This window comes from Choloepus didactylus, chromosome 7 (assembly GCF_015220235.1).
Source record: "Choloepus didactylus isolate mChoDid1 chromosome 7, mChoDid1.pri, whole genome shotgun sequence".
NCBI lineage: Eukaryota > Metazoa > Chordata > Mammalia > Pilosa > Megalonychidae > Choloepus > Choloepus didactylus.
In genome coordinates this window covers 20,221,299-20,247,170 of record NC_051313.1, presented here as the reverse complement: position 1 = coordinate 20,247,170, position 25,872 = coordinate 20,221,299, and the positions used below count along the sequence as shown (strand labels likewise).

General features: G+C 35.7%; 1 protein-coding gene across 3 annotated transcripts in view; it reads right to left on the bottom strand.

Annotated features, from left to right (window-relative positions):
* The window catches only part of THEMIS (thymocyte selection associated), a 236,513-nt gene extending 212,297 nt beyond the window's left edge, over nt 1-24,216 (bottom strand). For all 3 annotated transcript variants that reach the window (XM_037844079.1, XM_037844077.1, XM_037844078.1), the window contains exon 1: nt 23,986-24,216. In XM_037844079.1, the coding sequence (XP_037700007.1) occupies nt 23,986-24,076 (91 nt within the window). In that variant the 5' untranslated portion in view covers nt 24,077-24,216. The remainder of the gene's footprint in view (nt 1-23,985) is intronic.
* Between the last annotated feature and the right edge of the window lie 1,656 nt (nt 24,217-25,872).

The following is a 25,872-nucleotide window of genomic DNA, read 5'->3' as shown; positions in this document are numbered from 1 at the left end:
GTTGCTTCAAATTCAGCAACCACCAGGCACAAGGTAGCCACTCAAAGAGCCTTAGGTGAATAAATGTATATTCATGGCCATTTATTTATTCCTGTCCCTATATTTAAGTATCTTAAAATGATATAATATTAATATTGATAATCAGTGAGTGGCATAATTGTATAAGAAAGTGTGACTTCTGGCAGGTGTCCCCCAAAATAAAGGTTAGTTTAGATGTTCTAGGATGCTCTGTCTCATTCTGTAAAGAGTAGAATTATTGGAAATATAGAAAGTTACTTTTTTTAAAACGGACAAACTATGCAGGGGAGGGGGGCAGCAGGGGAGGAGGACAGGGGAGGAAAAAGTGAAAACGGATCTTTCAGGGCTGTTAGGGCAGGAGGGTGGATAATCTTGCTTCTACTGACGTCGCTCCCATGCGTCTTGAAACACCAAGCGGTGGAGGGAGCTGGCGCGGGGCACTCAGCCTAGACAGATCTGCAAAGGCTGGAACTGTCCCTCCTGTGCTGATGGGTCTGTCTTCCGGGATTTACAACCTGCCCTCCCAGGCCAATGTATTTCCAGAATCAGCCCGTGGGATGCGCGCTCCCACGAACCATCCTGCCATGGCTCTGACTTACTCCGGGTTCCAGAGCTGCTCCAGGGTCTTCCCTTTTCGCTGTTCGCAGCCACCTAGTTCTGCTGAATTTTTAAAGCATTCAGTGCCTGTGCTGTTGAGCTAGGTTTTTTTAGGTGTCATCTCTATATTCTTTTCTTAATTATTTGTCCTTTCTTTAATGAATTTTATGACAATGGATTTTATTTTATACGCCCCACCCCTTTTCTCAGGATCGTGTCTTACCACAGCACATAATAGATCCTCAAAGTCCAGTTTAGTCAAGGAGTATCTGTAAATATATCCCATCTCACATGTCCAAATTATAAAGGAGGAAGGAATACGAAAGGAAGGGCAGGAAGGAGGGAGGGAGAACAAGTCTGAGTCTGATCTAAAGCTACTTCTTATTTCCATTATTGTCAATATTCTATAAAAAAAATCGCTTGAATAAATACATATGCTCTATTCAAATAGGAAGGTTAGGACAACTATATCACTAACGTTAAAAATCAGAGTGTTCTTTGCTGATCACCAGTTAATTCAAATCAACAATTAATTCATTAATGATTTGATTTCATAAGTTCCAGAAAATTGGTTTAAACATGTTTTAAAATCCCCCCCCCCCCCAAAAAAAATGCACTTTGGTCGGAGGTTATAATTCACACGTTGTTTATGGGGCAGATGTTCTTTCTTAACTGACACTAATGCTGAATCACTAAATACAATCCTTTAACTTAGAGTAAAATTCTCCTTAGAGCTAAGTATTCTTTGTAAAAGTCAGAAAGTTGGATATCTAATGTAAAAACTTAACTGAGTAGAAAACTTGTCCCATTTCCTAATAGATTGCCATTCTTTAAAATAGCAACAAAAAAAGGCCTGTCAAATAATTACTACCCATTCCCAATTAAAAATTATTTCATGTGAAAAAAGTATAAATTTCATTTAAACACATTTTATGTAATGACTTTTGCTAAAATCTTTGTTTTAAAAGGTGCAATGATTCCAAATCTTTATTAGGTGTTAAACAAATTAGATGTCTCAATTAAAATGTAAAGATTTTACATTAATAGCTAGCTTTAATATTGCATCAAAGATAAACATTTCAAAAAATAATTTTTCTGAATTGTTTTTACTCTCTCATATTCAATACTTACTAACTAGTCATTTAGCAGTGACTAACAAATTTACCAGTATCGTAATATACAAACACATGAACTAATATTAAAGCAAATGTTCAACTTTATTTCCTTTAGAAAATGTTATTCAGTATTAAATAATTGACCAATAATTTGCATTTTTAAATGAATTTAGGTAATTAAATTCTTAACCAAAATTTCGACTTCACAACATTTGAAAATCTAGCAGTCTTAAAATAAACTTACATATTTTAAGTAAACTATATAATTTTGCTTAATTGCTTTCTCAGTCATTTCTTTATATTTATAAAAAGAAAGAAGAATATAATAATCTATAGTTATATGATTATATGGGAAAACACCTGCAAGCACTATGTTTTATACTGCGTGGTCAAGGTTAATACTTAACTACAAATAAGTTAGAGATTCTTAAGTGTGAACAGTGTGCTGTAGATAGGAATGATAAATTCCCTTGTACAAAACTATGCACAGTTTGGCACATCTGCAAGTAAGTAAACAACACACACACACACACACAAAATGCTCTGGCAGTTATTTTCTTCAACAGCTTCTGAAAATAATACAACTGAAATTACTTTTATCTAAGCTTCTTTTGCTTTGCTTTTATGCACCTGTTTTAGGGTACTTTCCTAAAACAAGAAGGCCTGCTTAAGTTGAATTTTAGAGAGAAAAGTGTTCCATCCAAGCACACAAGCAAAAATGTAGTAAGTTTTTAAAATTCATTAGCAGTCTTAAACTTCAAATGTTTTGATTCTTATTTCCAAAATTTTAATATCTTTACACTCATAGGATAGCTTTTTATTGACGTCCATTGTATGGTCTACAGACGTTCTGGCAGCCAAATTATACAGTAGCTGAAATGTCAAGCCTTAGACAAGAGAAAAAAGGGGCTCTAAAATCTTTTCAGAAAAAAAAATCAAATATTATTTCAAACAAGATTGTGCCTTAAAGGATGTAGTCAAAAATATAATTTTTGCACATTACCAAATCAATATAATACCAATATATTTTAAAAATGAAACTGAATATTTAAGGTCTCCAAATTCCATTCTGACAGTCATTTTAGTATCTGACTGTGACGGTAGGTGTCAATATGCCATTGACACAAATGGACCAAATTTGTATTTATTTAATAAATCAATTTAAAATATCAGGATATGTTTTACTTAATTGAAAATCATAAGTATTAAAAAAAGTTTCAATTTTGAACATCTGTGAACTTAGGTTATTCTAAATCTCAAAAGCAGCTTCACACCCATGAAGCTCAACAGAAACATGTCTCCTTCTAAAGAAAAAAAAAAGTCTACTTGAGAAAATCAATGCTTCTCTGTAATAATTCTTTACAAATATAAGCTCGCATGGAAAAATGCTACTGTTCTGTCTTCATTCAGCTGAAATTCTTTAAAGAAATGTGAAGGGCCTTATTTCATTAGATTTTTATATAATTTCATTCCACTTGACTTACCTTCAGTTTGTATGAAACAGCATCAAGGTTATGAATACATATTACAAGTGAAAATGTTTTTTGTCTGAATATTTATAGCCTATGAAACATGCATAAATGCAAGTAGAATATTCTGCTATAATTTTCATATTTGCCCTGATTTACTACCATGTCACTGACTAAGCATCAAGAAATTTAAATTCAATTAACCATAAAATAATTGTTGGCATTAAAATAGGCATAGCTTTTGCCATATAAACCCCTGTTACATGCATCAGAACTATAAAAGTCATGTTCATACAATGCATAATTCACTAACTATCATTACTCAATATACTTATTCAACCAAACTTTTGGGGTTAATTCTTCACTGTCATATTTATCAGATTGTTCACCCCTTAAGAGTAATCAGATATTAAAAGAAAAAATAAATGCATAGATAATACTAGTTATTTCTTTAGCATGTTTACTTCAACAACCAAATTTATATAGTCAAGCTGCCATCAATAAAATATACAAAAATCTTAAAGACATTGTGTTTATTTAATGATAACATTCCCTATAGGATTGCTCATTTAAACTCTTCAGGAAGGCAGATCAAGAATAAACTTTACTATAAGTTTTATCCCCAGGGCAGAGGTAGGTGATATGACAAATAGATAACTCTGAAAAAATGGAAATAACAAAAATACTGATCTTGCTAGATGCTTCTGAAGACTAAATGGCTATATGAATGTCATGCATTAACTAATTTAAATAAGATTAAATATATGGTTAAAGGTAGATACTATACATGTATATATATGAACACTATATTTGTGTGTAGACAAATATATATAAAGAATATATAATTAATAATATGTTATGTTACATTGTCACGTTTGAAGACATACATGTATCGTATATATGTATGTGTACGTGTAAGTATATGTATATGTGCTTGTGTGTGTGTATACACATATGTCCACATCTATATACAAAGTGCCTGGTACAATCTATGGCATACAATGCACCTTCAATACATATAATGATATTATTATTTATAATGTACCATAAACCACTGCTAAAAACAAACATTTATCCCTGACACTCTGTCAGTTTGTACTCTACATCATTTCTTATTTTCATCAACAGACTCTACCCCACTCTCTTGTGCTTCTCAGATGCAGAGACAAGTTTTTTGGGCCCTCCCCTAGGCACGTCTCCAGAGTTGATGTTCTTTCTTCTGACATGGTCCGTAAGCCATAGGGCAAACCCTGACATAACAAGACTTCTTGCCTCCACTTAGAAATCTGCAGCATCAGCCCTGAGGACAGTCCATTCCTTTTACTCTAGATGCACATTTTTGGATGTCTAATGTTCATTTGCATCTGAATTCCTAGAGATTCCTCAAACTTGTGGGACGATAACTAAATTATGCCCTGTCTCCAAACTGCTGCTCCTCTTGTACTTCATCCTTCATGTACTTCCTCCTTCAATTAATGTTTTTATCATCCTAATATGTTACCTAATCCAGAAACTCCAAGGCCATCTTTAACTCCCTCTTGAAACTGCTTCTTATCAGCGGTCAAGTTTAGAAGAATGCCACCCAAAATGTCCCTGGATTCTGTCTCTTTCTGTCTCTCTACAGCTGCTCATAGCTCTTTGCTGTTTATCTCAGCCTCAAATCTTTCCAGTAAACCTCTACTAAAACAGGTATCTAATGCCCTCAGGTGAGATCATTTTCTTACCTTAAACATCTCAGAAATTCCTCAGATTTTTCTGTAAATTTCAAATTATCTACAATGAACTTTTTTTTTAACTAGGAAAGCAAAAAATATATATATATATTTATAGGCTCCCATTGATTATAGTATGAATTCAATATCTTATTATAGTACAGAAGTCATTTAAAATTGCACTACAAATTCATGATTATCTACTATTTCCTGAGCTGTTCTTGGTCCACATTTTGAGTTGTCAAACTTTTATTACCCTCTAGAAACTTTTTCTCATTCTGAAAATATCTTGTTTACTTGTTCATCTTCTATACAGGCTGCAAGCCCACCCCAAAATTATCACCACCTGCTCTGAATCTTTCTCTGACTTTCTCAAAACAGTTTACGTCTATTACATCAACTTTCACATTGTATCATAAAGACTTATAAGAAGAATCTGTCTTCTTTCACAGGTCTATGGAGTACTGGAGGAAAAGATCACACTTTATTCATTTTATAGAGGAAATAAGGAAGGAAAGAAGGAGAAATAAAGAAAGGAAGGAAGGAAAGAAGAAAGGAAGGGCAATTGATGTACAATTTTAGTGAATAATTTTCATGATTGCAACATTTTCATAAGCAAGAAGTATAATATTATATTATATAATGTTTATTCAAAACATGGCACTTAAAATCTTAACTCTCAAGTGGGGAAAAACATCTTGGCACTTAAAAATTACAACAGGAAATACTTTTGAGCTTCATATTGATGGGCTCAATGAAGCAAAACTATGCTTTGGTTTCTGCAAATGTGTGTGTGGTTTCATCAGCATTTTCCTTCTTGATAAACCATGAAAAGAAATTGCCTATGCTGTTTAAATGCATGGTGAAAATTTCTAACATGTTTTAACTGTTTTTTGCCAATTTAGATTGTTATCTCCAGGTGCACCATTTTTCTAAGGGGTTCAAAAGGGCGCTATATGGTTCTCCACCAATTCCTCTCTGACGCTGTTTCTGATTATTCTCTTTCCCTCCATTCTCACTGGCTTTCTCACTTTTACTCAAATATACCAACATGGTCCTGCCCTAGCACTTTGCTCAAGTTGTTACTTTAGCTTGGATATCTTTTGTTAATTCTTGCATCTCTCTCAAGTAGAGAGAGACTTTTCTACTTTCCCAGCATGCTATGTAACTGGGTAGAAAGTTGTTTAATCCATCACTAGTGGGTTTGAACTTTTTGGAAAATTCTGGCTTACTCAGAATGGATTATAGACCTAAACATAAGAGCTAAGACTCTTCCCAAGAAAACTGTTCAGTAAAAGGTTAATTGAGAAGGTTTGTGACACACTCTGCACATTTCAAAGAAAAGACTACCTTTTTTTCTAACTCAATTTTACTGAGATTGTTGACATTCCTACAATCATCCAAAGTGCACAATCAATTGCATATGGTACCATCATACAGCTGTACATCCATTATTCCAGGAAAGAAATAAAAACAAAAAAGAAAACTCAAATCCTCCCATACCCCTAACCACCCCCACCTCCATTATTGACTCATAGTATTGGTCTAATACATTTGTTACCACTGATGAAAGAATGTTAAAATACTACTAACTGTAGTACATAGTTTGCAATAGGTATATTCTCTCCCTATACACCCCTCTATTATTAACTTCTAGTTATAGTGTCATACATTTGTCCTAGTTCATGAAAGAGATGTCTAATATTTGTACAGTTAAACACAGACACCGTCCACCACAAGATTCACTGTTTTATACATTCTCATATTTTAACCTCTAACTTTCCTTCTGGTGACATATGTGACTCTAAGCTTCCCGTTTCCACCATATTCACACACCATTCAGCACTGCTAGTTATTCTCACAATAGCATGCTACTGTCACCTCTGTCCATTTCCAAACATTTAAGTTCAGCCTAGTTAAACATTCTGTTCATAATAAGCAACCGCTCCCAATTCTTTAGCCTTGTTCAGTATCCTGGTACTTATATTTCATGTCTATGAGTTTGCATATTATAATTAGTTCTATCAGTGAGACCATACAATATTTGTCCTTTGGTGTCTGACTTATTTCACTCAATATAGTGCCTTCAAGTTTTCTTCACCAACCAGTTCGTTTTTTGTTTTTTTTTTAAGATGGTTTTGTTCATCCACCATACATTCCATCCTAAGTAAACAATCGATGGTTTCCTGTGTAATCACGTATTTATGCATTCACCACCATCACCACTATATAAGGACATCTCCATTTCTTCTACATAGAAGGAGGAAGAGTCAAAGAAGTTAGAGACAGAAGAAAAAAAAGAATAAAGAAAAAAATTACAGCTAAAAAAGCAACAAAAGGAAAGATAGAATTAAACTAAAGTACAATAAAAGAGACATCACCAGTGCCAAGAGTCCCATACCCCTCCCTTATGTCCCCCTCTTATATGCATTTAGCTTTGCTTTATTGCCTTTATTACATTAAAGAAAGCATAATACAATGTTTCTGTTAACTATAGTCTCTAGGTTGCATTGATTGTATTTTTCCCCAATACCACACCATTTTTAACACCGTGCAATGTTGACATTCATTTGTTCTCCCTCATGTAAAAACATATTTGTACATTTTATCACAATTGTTGAGCACTCTAGGTTTCACTGAGTTATACAGTCCCAGTCTTTATCTTTCCTCTTTCCTTCTGGTGTCCCACATGCTCCTAACTTTCCTCTTTCAACCATACTCACAGTCATCTTAGTCCAGTGTACTTACAATGCTGTGCTACCATCACCCAAAATCGTGTTCCAAACCTCTCACTCCTGTCTTTTTCTAGCTGTCTGTAGTGTTCCCTTTAGTATTTCCTGTAGAGTAGGTAACTTATTCACACATCTCTCATTATCTGTTTGTCAGAGTATATTTAAAACTCTTCCTCATATTTGAAGGACAGTTTTGCCAGATATAGGATTCTTGGTTGGCAGTTTTTCTCTTTCAGTATTTTAAACATATCACACAACTTCCTTTTGCCTCCATGGTTTCTACTGAGAAATCTGCAGTCTTATCAAGCTTCCTTTGTACGTGATGGATCACTTTTCTCTTTCTGCTTTCAGGATTCTCTCTTTGTCTTTGACATTTGATAATCTGATTATTAAGTGTCTTGGTGTAGGCCTATTCAGATCTATTCTGTTTGGGGTACGCTGCACTCCTTGGATCTATAATTTTCTGTCTTTCATAAGAGATGGGAAATTTTCGTTGATTATTTCCTTTATTATTGCTTCTGCCCCTTTTTCCTTCCCTTCTTCTGGGACACCCATGATAGGTACATTCATGTGTTTCATGTTGTCATTGAATTCCCTGAGATGTTGCTAATATTTTTCCATTCTTTTTCCTATCTGTTCATTTGTGTGTAGGATTTCAGGTGTCTTGTTCTCCAGTTCCTGAGTGTTTTCTCCTGCCTCTTGAACTCTGCTGTTGTATGTCTCCATTGTGTTTTTCATCTCTTGTATTGTGCGCTTCATTTCCAGAGATTCTGCCAGTGGTTATTTCAAACTTCCAATTCCTACCTTATGTTCACACAGTGTTTTCTTTACATCCTTCATCTCTTTTGCCATATCTTCCCTGATCTCATTGATTTGGTTTTTTATTTGATTTAGCATATTTCTTTGAAAATCTTTAATTGACTGTTTCATTAAAGTGAAACAATATCTCAGCTCTATCTTAATTGAGGTCTAACTTGGTTCCTTTGACTGGGCCATATCTTCTTTTTTTTCCTAATTTAATTTGTAGTTTTCTGTTGTCTAGGCATCTGGTTTCCTTGGTTGACCCAATCAGATTTTCCCAGACCAGATTGGGTTCAGGTCTCAGAGTGGGCTATATTCAGAGTCAAGTTTCCCTGAGGTTGTTTCTTAGAAGATTGACAGACTTTCCTGTGAGGTCTCTAGCTGCTGTGCTTTTCCTAACCTGCCCAGCAGGTGGCACCTGTCAGCCTGTCACTCCCAACTGTTGTAAAGAGGTGTAGCTCCTTTAATTCTTAGTTTAAGTTGTTTTCAGTTTGATTGTTTCTCCCCAGGCCCTGGGGTCTGATTTCTGAGGGCCCCACCTCCTTCCTCTTAGGGAAGATACACCCCCTAGGGAGTTATCATCTGCATTTGAATAGTTCCTTTGTCTCTCTGACTCTGTTAACTCCACCTCTGCCTGGGTCAGAGTGCTGCAAACTGATAATGGCTGAGGCTCTCTCCACCGAGCCACTCAGGTTGAGAGAGAGAAAAAGGGAAAGAAAGCCCCCTTTCTGAACCAGTCCATGGCCCCTCAGTTTTGCCCATCAGTCAGATAGAGCACCCCATCTTCTGGACTCCCTTCCCTGGGGCACAGGTGTTTTCTGGCTTTCTAAGGTCAGTCTCTAAAAGCCTCTGTATTTTTCTTTCTTTTTTTTTTAATTTTTTTTTTCTGTCAGCCCCACCCTTCTCCACTGGCAACAACCTCAGGGTACTTCGCTGCTTGTTAGGGGTTTGTTTATGTTTGTAGCTTGTATTCAGTAGTCCATATTTGTTAATTAAAACCCCAGTTGGAGCTGGGCTGAGCTATATTCACTTAATCCTGAAATGCTGCTTTCTCCCACAGTGAGGTCCTGCAGCTCAGCCTGCCATGGGGGGAGGGAGATCCCAGCACAGGTCTGCAGTTTTTACTTTCAGATTTTATGCTGCAATCTCAGGAATACCTCCCATTCCAGGTTGGTGTACGATGTGTGGACAGTCATGGTTGTCCCCCAGCATTTGTTCCAGATTATTTACTAGTTGTTCCTCGTTGTTTATTAATTGCTCCAGCGGAGTAACTAAATTCCACACCTCTCTATGCTACCATCTTAGCTCCTCTCTAGGACTACCCTTTGACTCACTCTTGACCTCTAAGGACTCAGTTTGTACTGCATGTCTTTGCATAGCTGGGGCCTTAGTCCATGCCAGGTTATTTATGCTAACAATGTAATTTATGGAGAAAGACTGTTTTTATTCCATTTTATAGAGAATATAGGGAAGGGGAAGAATGGAAACATTTCAATATTAAATAGGGTGGGTAGAGAAGGTGATTACTTGAGGGACGCAAGGGAGTTAGCTAAGTTGATAAGTGGCTGAAGAGCTTTCCAGGCCAAACAAAGCAGTTGAGCAAAGCTTAAAGTCAGGAGCATATCCCCAAATTTAAGATTCAATAAATAGGCAGTTTGGCTGGAAGGAGAAGAAGATTAGTAAACAAGGAAGTCAGATAGATAATAGGGGCAGGGAGACAATATACAGCCTTATTACCCAGGGTCATGTTTTTATTTGTGAAAAAATGGAGCGCCATTGGAGAGTTTTTAACAGAGAAGTGAGTTAATCTGACATACATTTTTAAAGCATGACTCTGAATGCTACATAGGGAATAGACTTCAGGAGTGAAAGGGTAGAAGTAGGAGACCAGTGAAGTGGTTATTTCAATATTTAGTTATCTAGGCAATAAATTATGATGGCTTGGACCAAGGGGATAGATGAAGATTTGAGGAAGTGTTAAGATTCTGGATAAAGCATGGGGAAGTACTTTTGGCATCATCTGTTCTCTTTTTAGGAAGTTAACTTATACTTTCACAAAAATTAGAAGGGAACACATTAAAATGTTAATATTTCTCTCAATTTCATAGAGTTATGGATGACTCTGTATTTTCCAAATTGTCAATCCTGTGCATATATTATTTTCAAATATCTGGCTTATCAAAAACAATTGAAGTTTTCAGCTTGTGGCCTGCCCTATAGAATTCACATGAGCCAATTCATATAACAAATCTCATAATATTTACATTATTATACATATATCCTGTGAGTTCTGTTTCTCTGGAGAAACCTGGCTAATAAATATTGGGTACTGAGAGTGGGGTTTCATCACAGAATGGTGAACTCAATTTCTCATGAAAATCCTGTAAAATTAATAGCCAAGTTGTTTTCTTTGTGTTATATTATATGACTCTCTCCAGAATATGTCTGATGTCTATTTTTTTTTTGGGAATTGACCATAAATTCAGTTTTATTCATAATAAACATAACTTACATAATCAGTCAGGAAAATTTCATTTATACTGAAATAATAAACAACCCCACAGTCTCAGAGGCTAAAACAATAAACATCTTATTCCTCTAGATGTTCAATGCAGGGGGGTGAGGGCAGGATCTCTGCTAATTGTAGTCACTCAAGGACTCAGAGTATCGAAGGTTTCCTTTTGATATATTCTACCAAGTCAAGATATGTCAAATTAGGAAATTGTTCTTAAAGTATCTGCCCCCAAATGATAAACATTATTTCTGCTCTCATTGCAATGGCCCATACAAGTCATATGGGCACATATAATTTCAAAATGGCCTGGGAAGTACAGTCTTACCATGTACCCCAAAGAAAAGAAAAATGGAATACTTAAACACCATTTTTTCCAAACTTTCAAATTCGTTCCTTGATTCTGAGCTACTGTTTCAAAGAATTAAAGATGATATGATGGCACACATCAATTTATCTATTTCTTAACTCTTCTTGAGCTAACTTACCCAGAGCTTTACTCTAGAAGGGAGTTATGATGGCAATTAAACTCAATCTCTTAGCAGAGTTCTACAAAATGGGCTGCATATATCATAAAGCATTACTAGATGTACAGCAACAGAAGAAATTATTAGAACTTCAATTCATATTCATTTCTACATAAAACTAATAAGAAAATTAAACTATACCAGTATTTAACATGGAAGTTTACTAATAATATTTAATTCTAAAATGTATTAATATTTACTATAAAAACGTCCTAATTTGTTCCTACATCAGATGATCGCATGACATGCAGAGTATGGAAGATATACTGAGATGGGAAATTCCCAAATATGAGAAGGCTAAAAGAATTGTCCTAATTCATTCATTGCTTTTGTTGTTTAGAAGATTTGGGAAGTTTTCCCCAACAATTTCTTTGAATACTCTTCCTAGACCTTTACCATTTTCTTCCCCTTCTGGGACACCAATGAGTCTTATATTCGGACGTTTCATATTATCTATCATATCCCTGAGGTCCATTTCGATTTTTTCAATTTTTTTCCCCATTCTTTCTTTTATGCTTTCATTTTCCATTCTGTCATCTTCCAGGTCACTGATTCGTTGTTCAACTTCCTCTAGTCTTGTACTATGAGTGTCCAGAATCTTTTTAATTTGGTCAACAGTTTCTTTAATTTCCATAAGATCATCCATTTTTTTATTTAGTCTTGCAATGTCTTCTTTATGCTCTTCTAGGGTCTTCTTGATTTCCTTTGTATCCCGTACTATGGTCTCATTGTTCATCTTTAGTTCTTTGAGTAGCTGCTCTAGGTGCTGTGTCTCTTCTGGTCTTTTGATTTGGGTGCTTGGGCTTGGGTTATCCATATCGTCTGGTTTTTTCATATGCTTTATAATTTTCTGTTGTTTTTGGCCTCGTGGCATTTGCTGAACTTGATAGGGTTCTTTTAGGATTTGTAGACCAATTGAAGTCCTTATCTCTAATTTATCAGATCTACAGCTTCGTGGAGTACACTTTCTCTAACTAACCAGCAGGTGGCGTCCACGAGCCACCTGTTCTCCACAAGCCAGTTCTCCCCTGCTTAGCCTTTTTGGTGAGTGGGGGAGTGAGTCTTGTGGGGTCCAATTGGTGTACCAAGCTTGCGTCTGTAGTTGGTGTTGCCTGCCCTGTATATGGGGCGTGTTTCTGGGCAGTCAGGGAGGGGGGGGTGGCCCTAACAATCAAATCTCCCTGGTGATCCTAGAGTTTTAAAGCTGCTGCAATAGTCTAATCCTTCAGTTCAGTCCTGCCACAGTTTGTCTCTGCCACTGACCCACAAGTCCTTGGTATTGGCGTATGGCTCCTGAGACTTGCAAGTGGGCCCCTCTTCCAGGCTGTGCACCCCGGGTCCTCTGTTGAGGGATGACTGTGCTATGTCACAGGTGAGTGCCGTTCCCCCAGGGCAGTTCTGGGCTGCTGGGCTGTGTAGGGAGGCTCCCAGTCTGCTGAAATGATGGCTGAATGGGGCTTTGTTAATTCACACTGCTCCACCTTCCCAACTCTGGGACAATCAGCTGAGGTTGCAGGGAAGGCTAATGTCCACGCCCAGTTTTGTGGTGTGTGCCTGTTATTTGAAGCACTTCCATCACACTGGGTTGTCTGGGGCAGCTTTGGGCTATGGGGCTGGCGATGGGCAGGAGTGTTTCCTGTCCACCAGGATGATGGCTGTGAGCGGACACCCCCCTTTTCTTGGGAAGTTGTGGTGTTTAGTGAATTTTCTCAGCCACTGGATTATTGCCTTTTGTCTCAGAGCTCTCTTAGTTCTGCTCTTGACTTGACCTGCCCAAATTGCAAGTCTTTGAAGCTTTCTGTATTGGGCTTCCTAGAGTAATTGTTTTAGAAAAAGAAAAAAGGATTAAAAAAAAAAAAAAAAAAAAAGGGCCCTCCTCAGAGATCTAATGGGTTATTGAAATGCTAAGAGACAAAGCAATCAGGGCCATTAAGGAAAGGTCCACAGGGCAGAGAGATCAGCTTTTCTTCGGGATTTGCATATGCGCCTCAGGGCCTGAGCTCTGCCCTTCCCCTTTCTATGTTCACCAGAACTCCAAAAATCCTCCGCTTTTATTTTGGAGTTTTTCGTGTTGTTTTTTTTTTTTTCCTATGCCTGTCTCCTCTCTGCTGGGCTGGCTGCTCTCAGATTCTCTGGTGTCTGGTCTCAGTCTATCTATGGTTGGAGTTTGGATCAGTAGAATGAGTTTCCAATAAGGGCTGCCACTGCAGTTCTCCCTTCTCCTTCCCGGAGCTGACAGCCCCCCCTCTCATGGGACTGAGCCCGGCAGGGAGGGGCACGGGTCCCCTGGCCGCAAAAACTTACAGATTTCGCTGATCTCAGCAGTTCCACGTTTTCATGAGTGTTGTATGAAGTATGCCCAAAGTCAGATTGCTCTGTGGTGTCCAGTCCATGCAGTTCCTGGCTTTCTACCTACTTTCCTGGAGGAGTAACTAAAACATACAGCTCACCAGTCCGCCATCTTGCCCCGCCTTCCCATTTGCTTTTGATAAACTTCTAAATAATGGAGTTTATATTTGTCAAATAGATTTTATTGTTATAATCTAATAAGGTACATTTAATAGCTGTGACAATCATTCAAAATAAACACCAAAAAAAAAAATGAAATTAGGACCATTCCTTTGAATTGCTGTATGGCATACTGTTAAATGGACATTTTCAAAAATACTGAAGTACTGAGTATTGAAAACATTTAATATTTTCAGTAACACTGCTTTCACTTATATCAACTGTTAATATATCACAATAAAATTAATAATTTTGTGTGAGAAAAATGAGTTTTGTAGTGCTAATAAATATAATCAAAATTTTTTTAAAATATTGTTAATTTTTAAATGTTATTTTACAATCTTTATTGTTGTGTATGTTTAGAATGTCAATGGATAGCAATAGATAAATGCAGATATTAAGGAAGCATCCTCCTGTCTTTTAACTGTTGAGATTCGTCATCAGATAGAGTACTGATCAATCAGGCCATGGGTGGGACATTCCAGCCATGAGCACCTTTGGTGACAAAAACTGGCGTTTCAGTCATCTTCCTGAAATTTCCATCTAGATAAATAATAGGTATTTGTATTTAATGTGCCCAATACAGAACTTTTGCTCTCCCCACCCAATGTCTTCCTCCCCTGGTCTTCAGAACTCTTGTCAACTGCCCAAATATCTTTCCAAATGTTTCAAGTCAAAATCCATGGATTTGTCTTTCAGTTTCCTCATTTCCTCACACCCATATCCAATCTTTTGGCACATCCTGATATTTCTGTCTCCACACAGTACACCCTGAACTATTCATCATTTCTCTCCAGATTAAACCAAGCCACTTTCGTCACTCACCTGGATTATTGCATGGGCTCAATATTTCCCTGCATCTCTACTTTTGCCCCCTACCGTCCATGCTCCCCAGAGACGCCAGTGATCTTCTAAAATGGCAATCAGAACCTGTCAATCTCCTGCCTGGAACTGGTTATTGGCATTTATAATAAAGTCCAAATTCCTTTAAAGGATCTTTTCTCTTCTCATACAGCCCTCCTTCCTGTTTTCTATATGCTCAAGGTACCAGGATATTTTTTCTCTTCCTCAAATAACTAAGTTCCTTTTGGTCTCAAACATTTGCACCAGCTGTGGACTCTGTTTGGAAGACTCATCTCCCAGATCATTCCTCTGTTAGTTCCTTCTCAACCTGGCTACCCCATGTCAAGGCCCCCCACCCACTCTGCACCCTGCACATGACACATTACTATGGGTACAGCCCCAGCCTCATCTCCCACCACTCATCCCCTTACCAGCCCTACTTCAGCCACACTGGCTTTCTCACTGTCTCTTAACTAAATCAAGCAAGAGGTTTGCAATAGCTATGGCAGAATCCAGAACAAGTACCAAAATATGTTAAATTAGAGTTACGTCTTCTAATCACTATAAGGTGTTAAATCAACATTTTCAAAAATATCGAAGTATTGAGTATTAAAATATTTAATATTTTTGACAGCATTGCTTTCACTAAAAATATCAATAGTAATATTTAACAATGAAATTAATTTTGTGAGAGAAAAATGGGTTTTGTGCTTTAATAAATATAACTGAGATAGCTTTAAAGCACTACTTTTGTTTCCTAGGTTGCTCAAAGCAAATGCCATGAAATGGGTCAGGTTAAACAATGAGAATTTATTTGCTCACAGTTTTGAGGCCAGCAAAATGCCCGAATCAAAGGTGTCATCAAGGCAATGCTTTATTTCTGAAGATAGGCTGCCAGCGATCGTTGGCTCCTCTGTCACATGGTAAGACACATGGTGGTGTCTGCTGGTCTCTCCTGTCTCTTCTGGGTTTTATTGATTTCATTTCAGCTTCTTGTTTCCAGCTTGTTGTTTCCATGACTGTCTCTCTCTGTCTGAATTTCATTCTCTTATAAAAGTCTCCAGTAATAAGATTAAAACCCATCCTGATTGAGATGGGCCTTACCTGAAGTAACCTCATCAAAAGGTCCTGCTTACAATGGTTTCACACCTACAGGAATGGATTAAATTTAAAAGCATGTTTTTCAGGGGTGCATGCAGCTTCAAACCACCACAAGCACTGTTAAGTTTTTCTTTTTTTATCCCCTTAAGGGGTTTGCAACAGCTCTGCTCTCTGCAGGAATGCTCTTCCTCCAGATGTGTGCATGGCTTTCCCCTCAGTTTATTCACACCCTGCTCAAATGCCACCTCACCAGAAATCTCTGCCCTGATCATCCCATGAAAAGATCACTTCTCCCCTTTGCCTCTTTTTACTTTCAATTTAGAGATGGGTGGATGGATAGATAGATAGATAGATAGATAGATAGATAGATAGAGAGAGAGAGGTGTTTAAATTTATTGTTTATTTGTTGTTTTTCGCTTCCACTACAATATAAGCTCTAAGAGGGCAGGGTCTTTGCTTTTTTCCCTGGCTGTAACTCTAGACCCTGGAACAATGCCTGCTAATGTATTATTGCAATTCAAAAGTCGTTCCATTTTTTCTCTTCTAAAGCTTGCTGCTATAAGTGCTATAAACTCATTGTTTATGTTTTATGTGATTTTATTTTAAAGTGAATTCTAGAAGTCAGATGTTTATGCACAGTTGGTGCATTCCATCCATTCCCACCTAGGAAGTTTGTAACAGTTTACATAGCCACTGACTGTGTCTCACCTCACTTCTGCACATACATGCCTAAACTGCCTATTTTGAATCTTTTTAATACTTGTGACCTAAAATATGAATAATGGTTATTGTTTTATTTGCATTTTATTGTTAGTAGATTTAAAAATCTTTTCATATGATCATGGCATGTGAACTGCCTTTTACACTGTTCAGTTTAAATGTTTATACTCATTTTTGGTTATTAATATTGATAATTCTTTATACACTCAGGATATTCACAATCTATCTTCCATATATATTGTGAATTATTTCCCAGTTTTTATTTTGCCTTTTAACCATATAGGATTTTGCTGTGTGTTTTTTTTTTTGCAATAAGGAAGATTTTCATTTTATAAGATTAATTTTTCTATTTTTAAAGTTCCTAGTTTAATATCCTTTTGTGCATCTTTTGAGTGGTTATACTATTAATGTTTTAAAGTTTAATATTTTCTCCATACTTAAGTTTGGTTGGTGAACAAGCAGTAGGGGAATTCAAATTTGTTTTGTTTTACTTTTTAGAAATTGTTGGCCAGTTTTCCTCAAAATATATCAATAGTAAATGTAATAATAATAGTTAAGCTTTACTGCATGCTTTCTATGGGCAAGTCATTTTTCTGAATACTTTACATACATTAGCTCAATCAGTCCTCATAACAACACTGAAGGTTATAATGAAGCTTGTTTTTCCTAGAAGACAAGCCAATGTTGATTGTTTTCAGTTGACCAGAAAATCGTGTCTCCTACGTAACTTAGCCAGGAGGCAGAGTCCTGAGCATATAACTCAGTTCTACGGTACACACCGGTAGGGCAACTCCCTTCCTAAAAGAACATGTGCTTGAGCAACATGTTCCAAGAATAACATGCTACCATCACTGTGATTATAAATTGGGATCCTTCACTGTAGAACCACAGAACCTCACGTCACTTTATTCCAGCCTTCTTCAAGTTTCCTCAGGTCTCCCTCACCCAAAAGTCTCCTGTCGTGGAGTTTTCACCCCAGGACTGGTGAAGTCCTGGTTTCACTGCCTGCTTTGATAGAAGAAGCAGAAAAGGAAACAAATAGGCTTCCTTGCACTTAACAAAAAGGACATCAAAGATTTAGAAGTAAATGCTTACAACAAGATATACTGAAAGAAAGCTGGAGTTGTACTATTATCTAACAAAATGGAACTTACTACAAAAAATAAAAATATAAAGAAAACAGGATGAAAGAAATAATAGAGCAAGAGGATATAAACTCATGAGCATAGGCATGTGCAGGAGCTCAGCATCAAAAAATGTAATTGTAACCAAAGACAGATATGAAGAATGAACTAGATAAATGAATAAACTGTTAAAATATTTTTAAACACATTCTCCGCACCCCCCCCCCCCCGAAAATGATAACATAATGCAGAATAAAAGTAAGCAGTGAGAGGAGATCTGAACAATATAATTAAAACTGCAGGCCATTTGAGATACAGAGAGAAATGCCAAACCAAACAATAGAAAATATACTTTTATTGAACAGACATGAAATATTTCCAGAGTGGGCTTTGTTTCATACCATGAAGTAAAGAAAGGCTCAATCAGTTCCAAAGGAACAATACAATACAGGCTATTATTATTCTCCAACTACATACATTAAAATTATTAATTAAAAGAAAAAGGCACCTAGAAAAATCTGTGATCAGTTAACAAATAATATACATAGCCACTGGCTTTAAAGGGAATTAAATTATACTTAGAACTAATAACAAAAATTATACATGGAAAAATTTATGAGAAACAGTTAAGGTAGTGTTTAGAGAAAAAAATTATAGTTTAGAGAAAAAAATATGTTTTGAAAATGACTGTCTATTCAATATAGGAAGCTAGAAAATGAGCAAGAGAGCAAACTCAGAGAAACAAGAAAAATAATGATGAAAATCAGGTCAGAAATCAATGAAAGAAACAAAACAATAAAATATTTAAAAATGAAATTCTGGTTCCCACCAAAAACTTTCATGTTGAGTAGTTTTTATGGGGGAAGTTCTACCAAATTTTAAGGGTTTAAGCCCTATTTTTTGTAAGTTACCTTAGAAAATAGAAAAAAAAAGAAAATCTATATTGCTTATATTAGGAAGTTAGTGTTATCTTGACTCTAACATAGATTAAGAACAGCAGAAAGAAAGTAATAGGCTTGTTTCACATATAGTGTAAATGCAAAAATCCTAAATATAATCTCAAACTCCTACCTTGTGTTTCAAAAATGTATATATAATATGAAATGATTCTTCAACATCAGAAAATTTTTTAAATGTAATTCACCATATAAACAGGCTAAAGAAAGAAAGTCACATGATTATCTTAATCAATAAAGAGAAAACATTGATTAAGCTCAATACCTATTTATTATGAAAATACCTAGAAAGCAAGGAATAGATGGGAAATTCCCTAATTTGGGGCAAGCTAGCTTAGAGGAATATGTTTAATGGAGAAATATGAAATTATTTTTTGTATGATTAGGAACAAGACAAGGATTCTCACTACTGCTTAAAACAGTGCTGGAGTCCATGGCTCACACTACAAAGGTGAGGGAAAAAAAAGTTGTAAAAATTGGTAGGAAAAAGTTACAACTTGGTGTTTGCTGATGAAATGAGTATTTGTTTGGGACAACCAACTAAATAGAAAAGATAAACTATTAGAATTCACAAGATCATTAGTCAATACTGCCAATAATATTTAATTGCATTTCTCCACTTCTGCAATAATCAATGAGAAAGCATAAGAAATATGATATTCAAAATAGTAACATATATATACACACATGTTTGAGTATGTGTGTGCATTCTAGAAACCAAACTAGGACCCCCAAGATCTCTATGAAGACATTTTTTAAACTCAACAAACCCAGAAGATGATTTTTTCAAATGAGAAATAAACTATGCTCTTGAGTGGGAAGAACTTACTCAAAAAGTTGAAGCCATAATTAAAAATATTTCTACATGAAAAATCCTAGTCAAGAAGGACTCCACTTGTGAATTCTACAAAATATTTAAGTAAGAAATAACACCAATTTACACAAAATCTTTAGAAAAATAGGAAAAGATGTTCCTTAAGTTCAAAGTGACTTGATATAAAAACGTGCTGGACATTACAAGAGATAAAAGAAATATAAGTTACTTAAAGACCTAGAAGCAAATTTGAATGCATTTAACCACAGAGTAAAATCTAGAGAAACGTGAGAATTAATGCTACCAAAAAAAAAAAAAAAAAAACAATTTTTAAATATTATAGACCTTTTCAATATAAAAATCCAGAAGGGGTAGGGGAAAGGAGGAAAAAGTAGAGGAAGTCTGTGTTCCCTAAGTCCCTATTTAAAAAAAAAAAAGGAAACAAGAAATAAAAATTATAAGCCAATATCATTCCCTAACAGATACACAAAACTCCTAACAACAAGTTAGTCAGTCAATTCAATCATATATGACCAACATGGTTTTATTCCACAACTAAAATGTTTGTTCAACATTAAAAAAATCAATGTAAAATCACTAAAATTTACTGAAAGAACATTTGATAAAATTAAGCATAAATTCATGTTTTAAAAAAAACTTTTAGCAAACTAATAATGGAAGAAAACTTCAACTTAAGACAAACTTTATATTTAATGTTGAATACTCGAATCTTTCTTTCTGTGGTTGTGAATGAGACAAGGTTTCTGTCATCTCTACTCTTTGGTATTGTACAAAAGCCTAGCCAGTGCTTTAATGGAAGGAAAAAAGTGCAATTATTGTGAAAAAAAATAAAACCTTTCAATATTCAGAGACAGTATGACTGTGTACATAACAAATCGAAAAGAATCTAAAGATATATTCTTAGAATTCAATAAACACAACAAAATGAAAATGAAAATTTAAAAATATACTATTTACAATATGAAAAAATCAAACTAAGAATAAACTGAAAAAAAGGAAGTGCAAGATCTCCATATATACAAAAAGTTACAAAATGCTATTAAGAGAAATGAAAACAAACAAACGTAACTAAAGAGGTTTTGGTTCATGGATCGCAAGACTTAATTTAAAATAATGCCAGTTCTTCCCAAACCAATGCACTCCCAGGAGAGGAGGGCTTCCATGGAAGTTGATAAACTGATTCTAAAATGTATATGAAAATTCAAAGAGCAAAATTAGAAGGTGAATAATAAAATGGGAGAACTTACTCTAGAGGAGTGGTTCTCAAATTCAACTTCATGCTATGATTATCAGGAAGATTTTTTTTTAGAACTGATGGTAAGGACTTACCTTCTTCATAATTAAATCCTTATATATGTATTGAAGAGATCCAAGCATCTACATTTTTAATACTTCCTAGGTGTTTCTAATATGCAGCTAAAAACACTGCTCTGAAGCATATTGTATATAACATAACAAACATAATATATTATTTTATATATTTGTTATATTTTATATATTATTATTTATTGGTACAAACCCACATTACTTAAGACAGGGTAAAAACTGGCACAAGGATAGCAAATAGATGAATGGAACAGAATAGAACCTGCAGAAAAAGACCAGATATGTACAGACACTGTTTATGACTAAGATAACAGAGCAAGGCAAGGTAAGAAAAAGACAGTTTTTCAGTAAATGTCATTACACCAATTGGCTCCATAGAAAAAATAAACAAATATTGACACAACCTCAAACCATATACAAAAAATAAATTCCAGGTAGATTGCAAATCTAAATGTGAGAGCAAACCATTCAAATTTTTCAAAGATACTATACAATTATTTTCATGGATTTGAAGAAGGGAAAAATTTCTTGGACAACACGCGAAAGACAAAAAGGAAAAGAATGACAAATTAACAACACTAAAATTAAAAATTTCCACCCATCAAAATACACCATTAAGAAACTGAAATGTCAAGTCACAGAGAAGACATTTGCAACACTGATAACTGACAAAAGGTCAGTATTCCAAATATATTTTTTAATTCAAATAAAAATAAAAATTTATAAAAATCCCAAAGGAAAAATGAGCAAGAGATATGAACATTCTCTTCATGAAAGGCCAATAAAAATATGGAAAAAAATGCTCAATTCCATTATTTATCAGGGCAATTCATACTAAAACCATGAGACAGCACTCGCTCTTCCCAAGATGCCTAAAATTAAGACTGATGTGGGGATGTGGATTAATTGGAACTCTCATACTTTGCTGGTGGGAATGCAAATTTGTACAACTACTTAGAAAACTTGATTTTCATGACTTACCAAGACTGAACCAATATACACATACCATGTGACATAGCAATTCCACTCTTATCCACCCAGCCAAAATGCATATACCAGTGAACATGCATGTTCAAGAATGTTCATGATGGCGTTACTGGTAACAACTCCAAACTGGCAATCCAAATGCCCATTAGCAGTAGAATGGATGAATAAATTGGGGTATATTCATCCAATGAAATATTATACACACTGAAAATGAATGATTAATTCAGGGATTAATTTCACAAACTTAAAGTTAAACATATATGCCAAACAGTACATATTATAATGTTTTATTTATATAAAGTACAAAAATCAACAACAGTCAAGAGAGTGGTTGCTTTGGGGAAGGATGATGAATAACAACTGAGAAAGGGCACCAAGTAGGGCTGCTGGAATACTTGTCATTTTCTCTTTCCATAGCAGTAAACTAGTAAAGGATGAGGGAAATGGCCTCAACACATGGAAGACTTACTATATTCTGTTGTAAGACTTAATATAAAAATGTCAATTCTTCTCTAATTAATCTAAAAAATCAGTACAATTCAACACAAATTCCAGGTGGATTTCTTAAGGAATCAATTGCTTTTTTCCAAAGCTTATTTGAAGTCTATGAGCAAGTCAACTTAGAAAAATAAGAGTAAAAACAAGGGATTGGTCTGTACATTGACCATATATTAATGCTTATTCCAGAGTCCTAGTTATAAAAATATTTATAATTTTGACACAATTATTGAGAGAAAAAGACTAATGGCATAGAAGAGACATTTCAGAGCAGACAAGCACAGATGTGAGCATATAATATGCTTTAAAGGCAGCAGCGCATATCAATGGAAAAAAGATGGCTAGTTTAGTAAATGGTACTGGGAAATGAGACTCCATATACTGGAAAAAACAAAAATTGAATCCCTTTACACTTTATAGCAAAGTGTCTTCAAACAGATTAAAAATTAAATGTGATATAAAAAACTGTAAATTTATAGAAAATAATATAGGAGAATATTTTGGTTAACCTAGACATGAAGAAGGAATTCTAACTCAAAAAAATGATTTGGGTCTGGCTTAGGAACTTAGAGACATTTCATAATGTTGTATATATGGCAAAACCTGGTCTGATTCCAGTCAATTTCCATGAATTAAAGTCCTCTACTAAGCCAGTGCCAGCCAGCACTGATTCCTCACCTCCAGGTGTACATGCATGAACTGGTCCTGACATTTGTCAATCTTCTTTTATTTCATAATGAAATATATAATACTCCTCTTTGTCTATAAATAAGATAGACTTTACCAATAATTCTTTAAGTTATTTTCCCAGTAGTTCATCTGAACCTGAGTCTAATATCACTGAATTCTATCACTCTCATGACCAGAAACATATATTTACATTGAAAATGACCCTTTGACTTGTATGTATTCAGACTAACTGCTTAAAGTTTCTAGAATATACATCAGAAGCAACAATGTCTTTTTTACTTGAGTTAACATAGCAAATTACATCAAAACTCACTAATTCAATAATTTAAGCTGAACTCTGACATTTCTGCACAGAGTTTTAAAAATTGTCTTGTAATTAATAGACATTAATTTCTATACCTTCAAATCAAAACTGTCACTATTTAAAATAAGTAGAAGTTAGGACACCAAGGAAGGAGTGAGAGAAGAGCTGAGATAAGCAACGTTTACGAATGGTAAAGCATTTAGGAAATTTTTCTATGTGAACACTGTGCTTTGGGTAAAAAAAAACCTAAATTTTATTTTCTGTATTCTAGGAAGACAAACATTGATAACTTAAAACTATTCACTCTTGATTACAGCCAATTTCAAAGAAAAAGCAGAAATAATTCACAGTTTATGTTCAACTACCAAAGGCCTACAAAAATCTCAAGCTGTTTCCCTCATTTCCTATCCACCCGAATACTATCTGCCTTCTCCCTTGTCCGACACTGTTGGGTCTTGACCATTTGGTCAGCTAAATGCAGTTCTCTTTTATGATCACCTTTCCTTTAACAGACTTCATATATTCTTCACTAAAGTTTCCCCCTCCACTTCCCAAGAGCATAAACTTTATCAGCCCTTTCCAGCCAGTGAGAGGAAAGGAGGGTGCTTACCTTCAGAATAGATGCCGGACTGGATTTCCAGGACCCTGGGGAGGGTCCTGAGGTCAAGGGAGTGAACAAATTCTTCCAGGGATAAAGCCATTGCTCTGTCTTGAGTGGAGCTCAGACCCGGTGCTCAGAGAGGCTTGTGGCTTCTGGGTGACACTTGTCGGCAAATGCCACCCCACTCACATTCCTCCCTCAGGCAGGCAGGGAGGTCACGCTACAACAGAAGAGACGGCGTAGCTCTGTGTGGGGAGGCTGATGAGCAGAGACGGGGGAGGCAGGGGACAGAGGCTGCTACAGCTCCTTTTGGTCTTGTTGTGGCTTTATTTCCTTCTGACACTGAAGTAGAACAGGATGGAGGTGGGGTGAGCCTCTCTCAGAAGACCCTGCCAAAAAAAATGAGAATTGCTACGTTCCTTGCTTTGCCTGTTGTTTGGCCAGGTGTGCATTTACAGCAGGGGCAAGGCATGTTTAGGGTCAGAGTTGCTCGTGGCTAGGCCATCAAAAAAGAATAAGAATGGAGAAATGAAGTGTAATCTTAAAAATGGTCCCATGTTAATTCATTATCACTTTGGTTCTAAAGTTTGTCTTTACACCTTATTTGCATATTCTTAGTGATTTTGTATTAAATTTGGTTATAAAAGTGCTTTGTGTCAGCTCCTTTTAGAAATCTGTAAATCTAGAGAGAGGATTGAAATCACTTTTTATTCTTCCACATTAAAATCTTGCTGACATTTTACATAGTGTGAGGGGGTGCAATATGCTGAGTAATACAGCAAAGTAATATGAATTTCCTTATCTTCACAGTATAGTGGGAAATATCTAGATCAGTTGTCAGGAGACCTGGGTTTCCTGGGTTTAGCTCTGCATTTGATTGACAAGGTGATTTCAGCCTTGTCTTCTCTGCACTTTGTTTGTCTCATAAATTGTCTGTAATATTTCTCCCCAGTTCAAAATTCTATGATTCTGTTCCCAAGGCCCAAATTTAGGAAAAGAATGTTGGAAGTCAAAGGAAGCAAGAGTAGTCTCATGAAGACCAAGCTCTTAAAAATCTTCACCTTCTCTATTCCTTGTAATTAACTGAAACAATATTTTAGAACTAGCAATGCTTAATTCAAGGTAATGTTTTCTGATTCTCTTTAAGAGTCAATGAATAGTAAAGAAAGCTGGTTGGTACAGGTGACAAACTTAAGAAGCATTTCATTCTCCTTATAAATTGGACTTCCCAGGTCTACCATACCCTCCATCTAAATGACCTAGGAATAAAAATACTGCCTTATTTTGATACAGAGTTTTACAAAACTCTTTCAGCTCTTTGTAGTTGTATTTGACACTTACATTAATTTTGCCTGGTTTCATTCCTTTCCTTATCAAACTAGAATGTGTGGTTCATCATGTCAACAGCATTTTTCACCAATGGCTTCTACTTCCTCCCTTGTAACTCACTTGCCCACAAATCTCCCAAACTTGATCAGATTTGCCTTCTACACCCCTGCCTCCAAGCTTAGTCTTCTCAATTGACTGCATACATTGGTAAGAGCCTAACACAGCACCTCTCACATTGTTGAATATATGAGAAAGGTTGCTGTGGTCTGTTCCTTAAAAACCATACCTCTGTTAGAATTAGTGCCACCACAAATTTCATTTCGTATCTAATACAAGCTGTGCTTCACTTAACCTTTTTTTCTATTTTTTTTAAACTGTTGAGTATCTCATTTCAACTTTCTATCCCACCAGCAAAGCAGTCACTCCTAAATAATCTTAAAAATAATTGCAGTCTCTTACAATTCCCTAAACTACCCCTGCTTTTGTTCTTTCAACAGATGACCTTCACACTATGTTACAATCTGCTTCTCTTGTACTCCCAAGCTGAGTTAACAACACTTATCATTC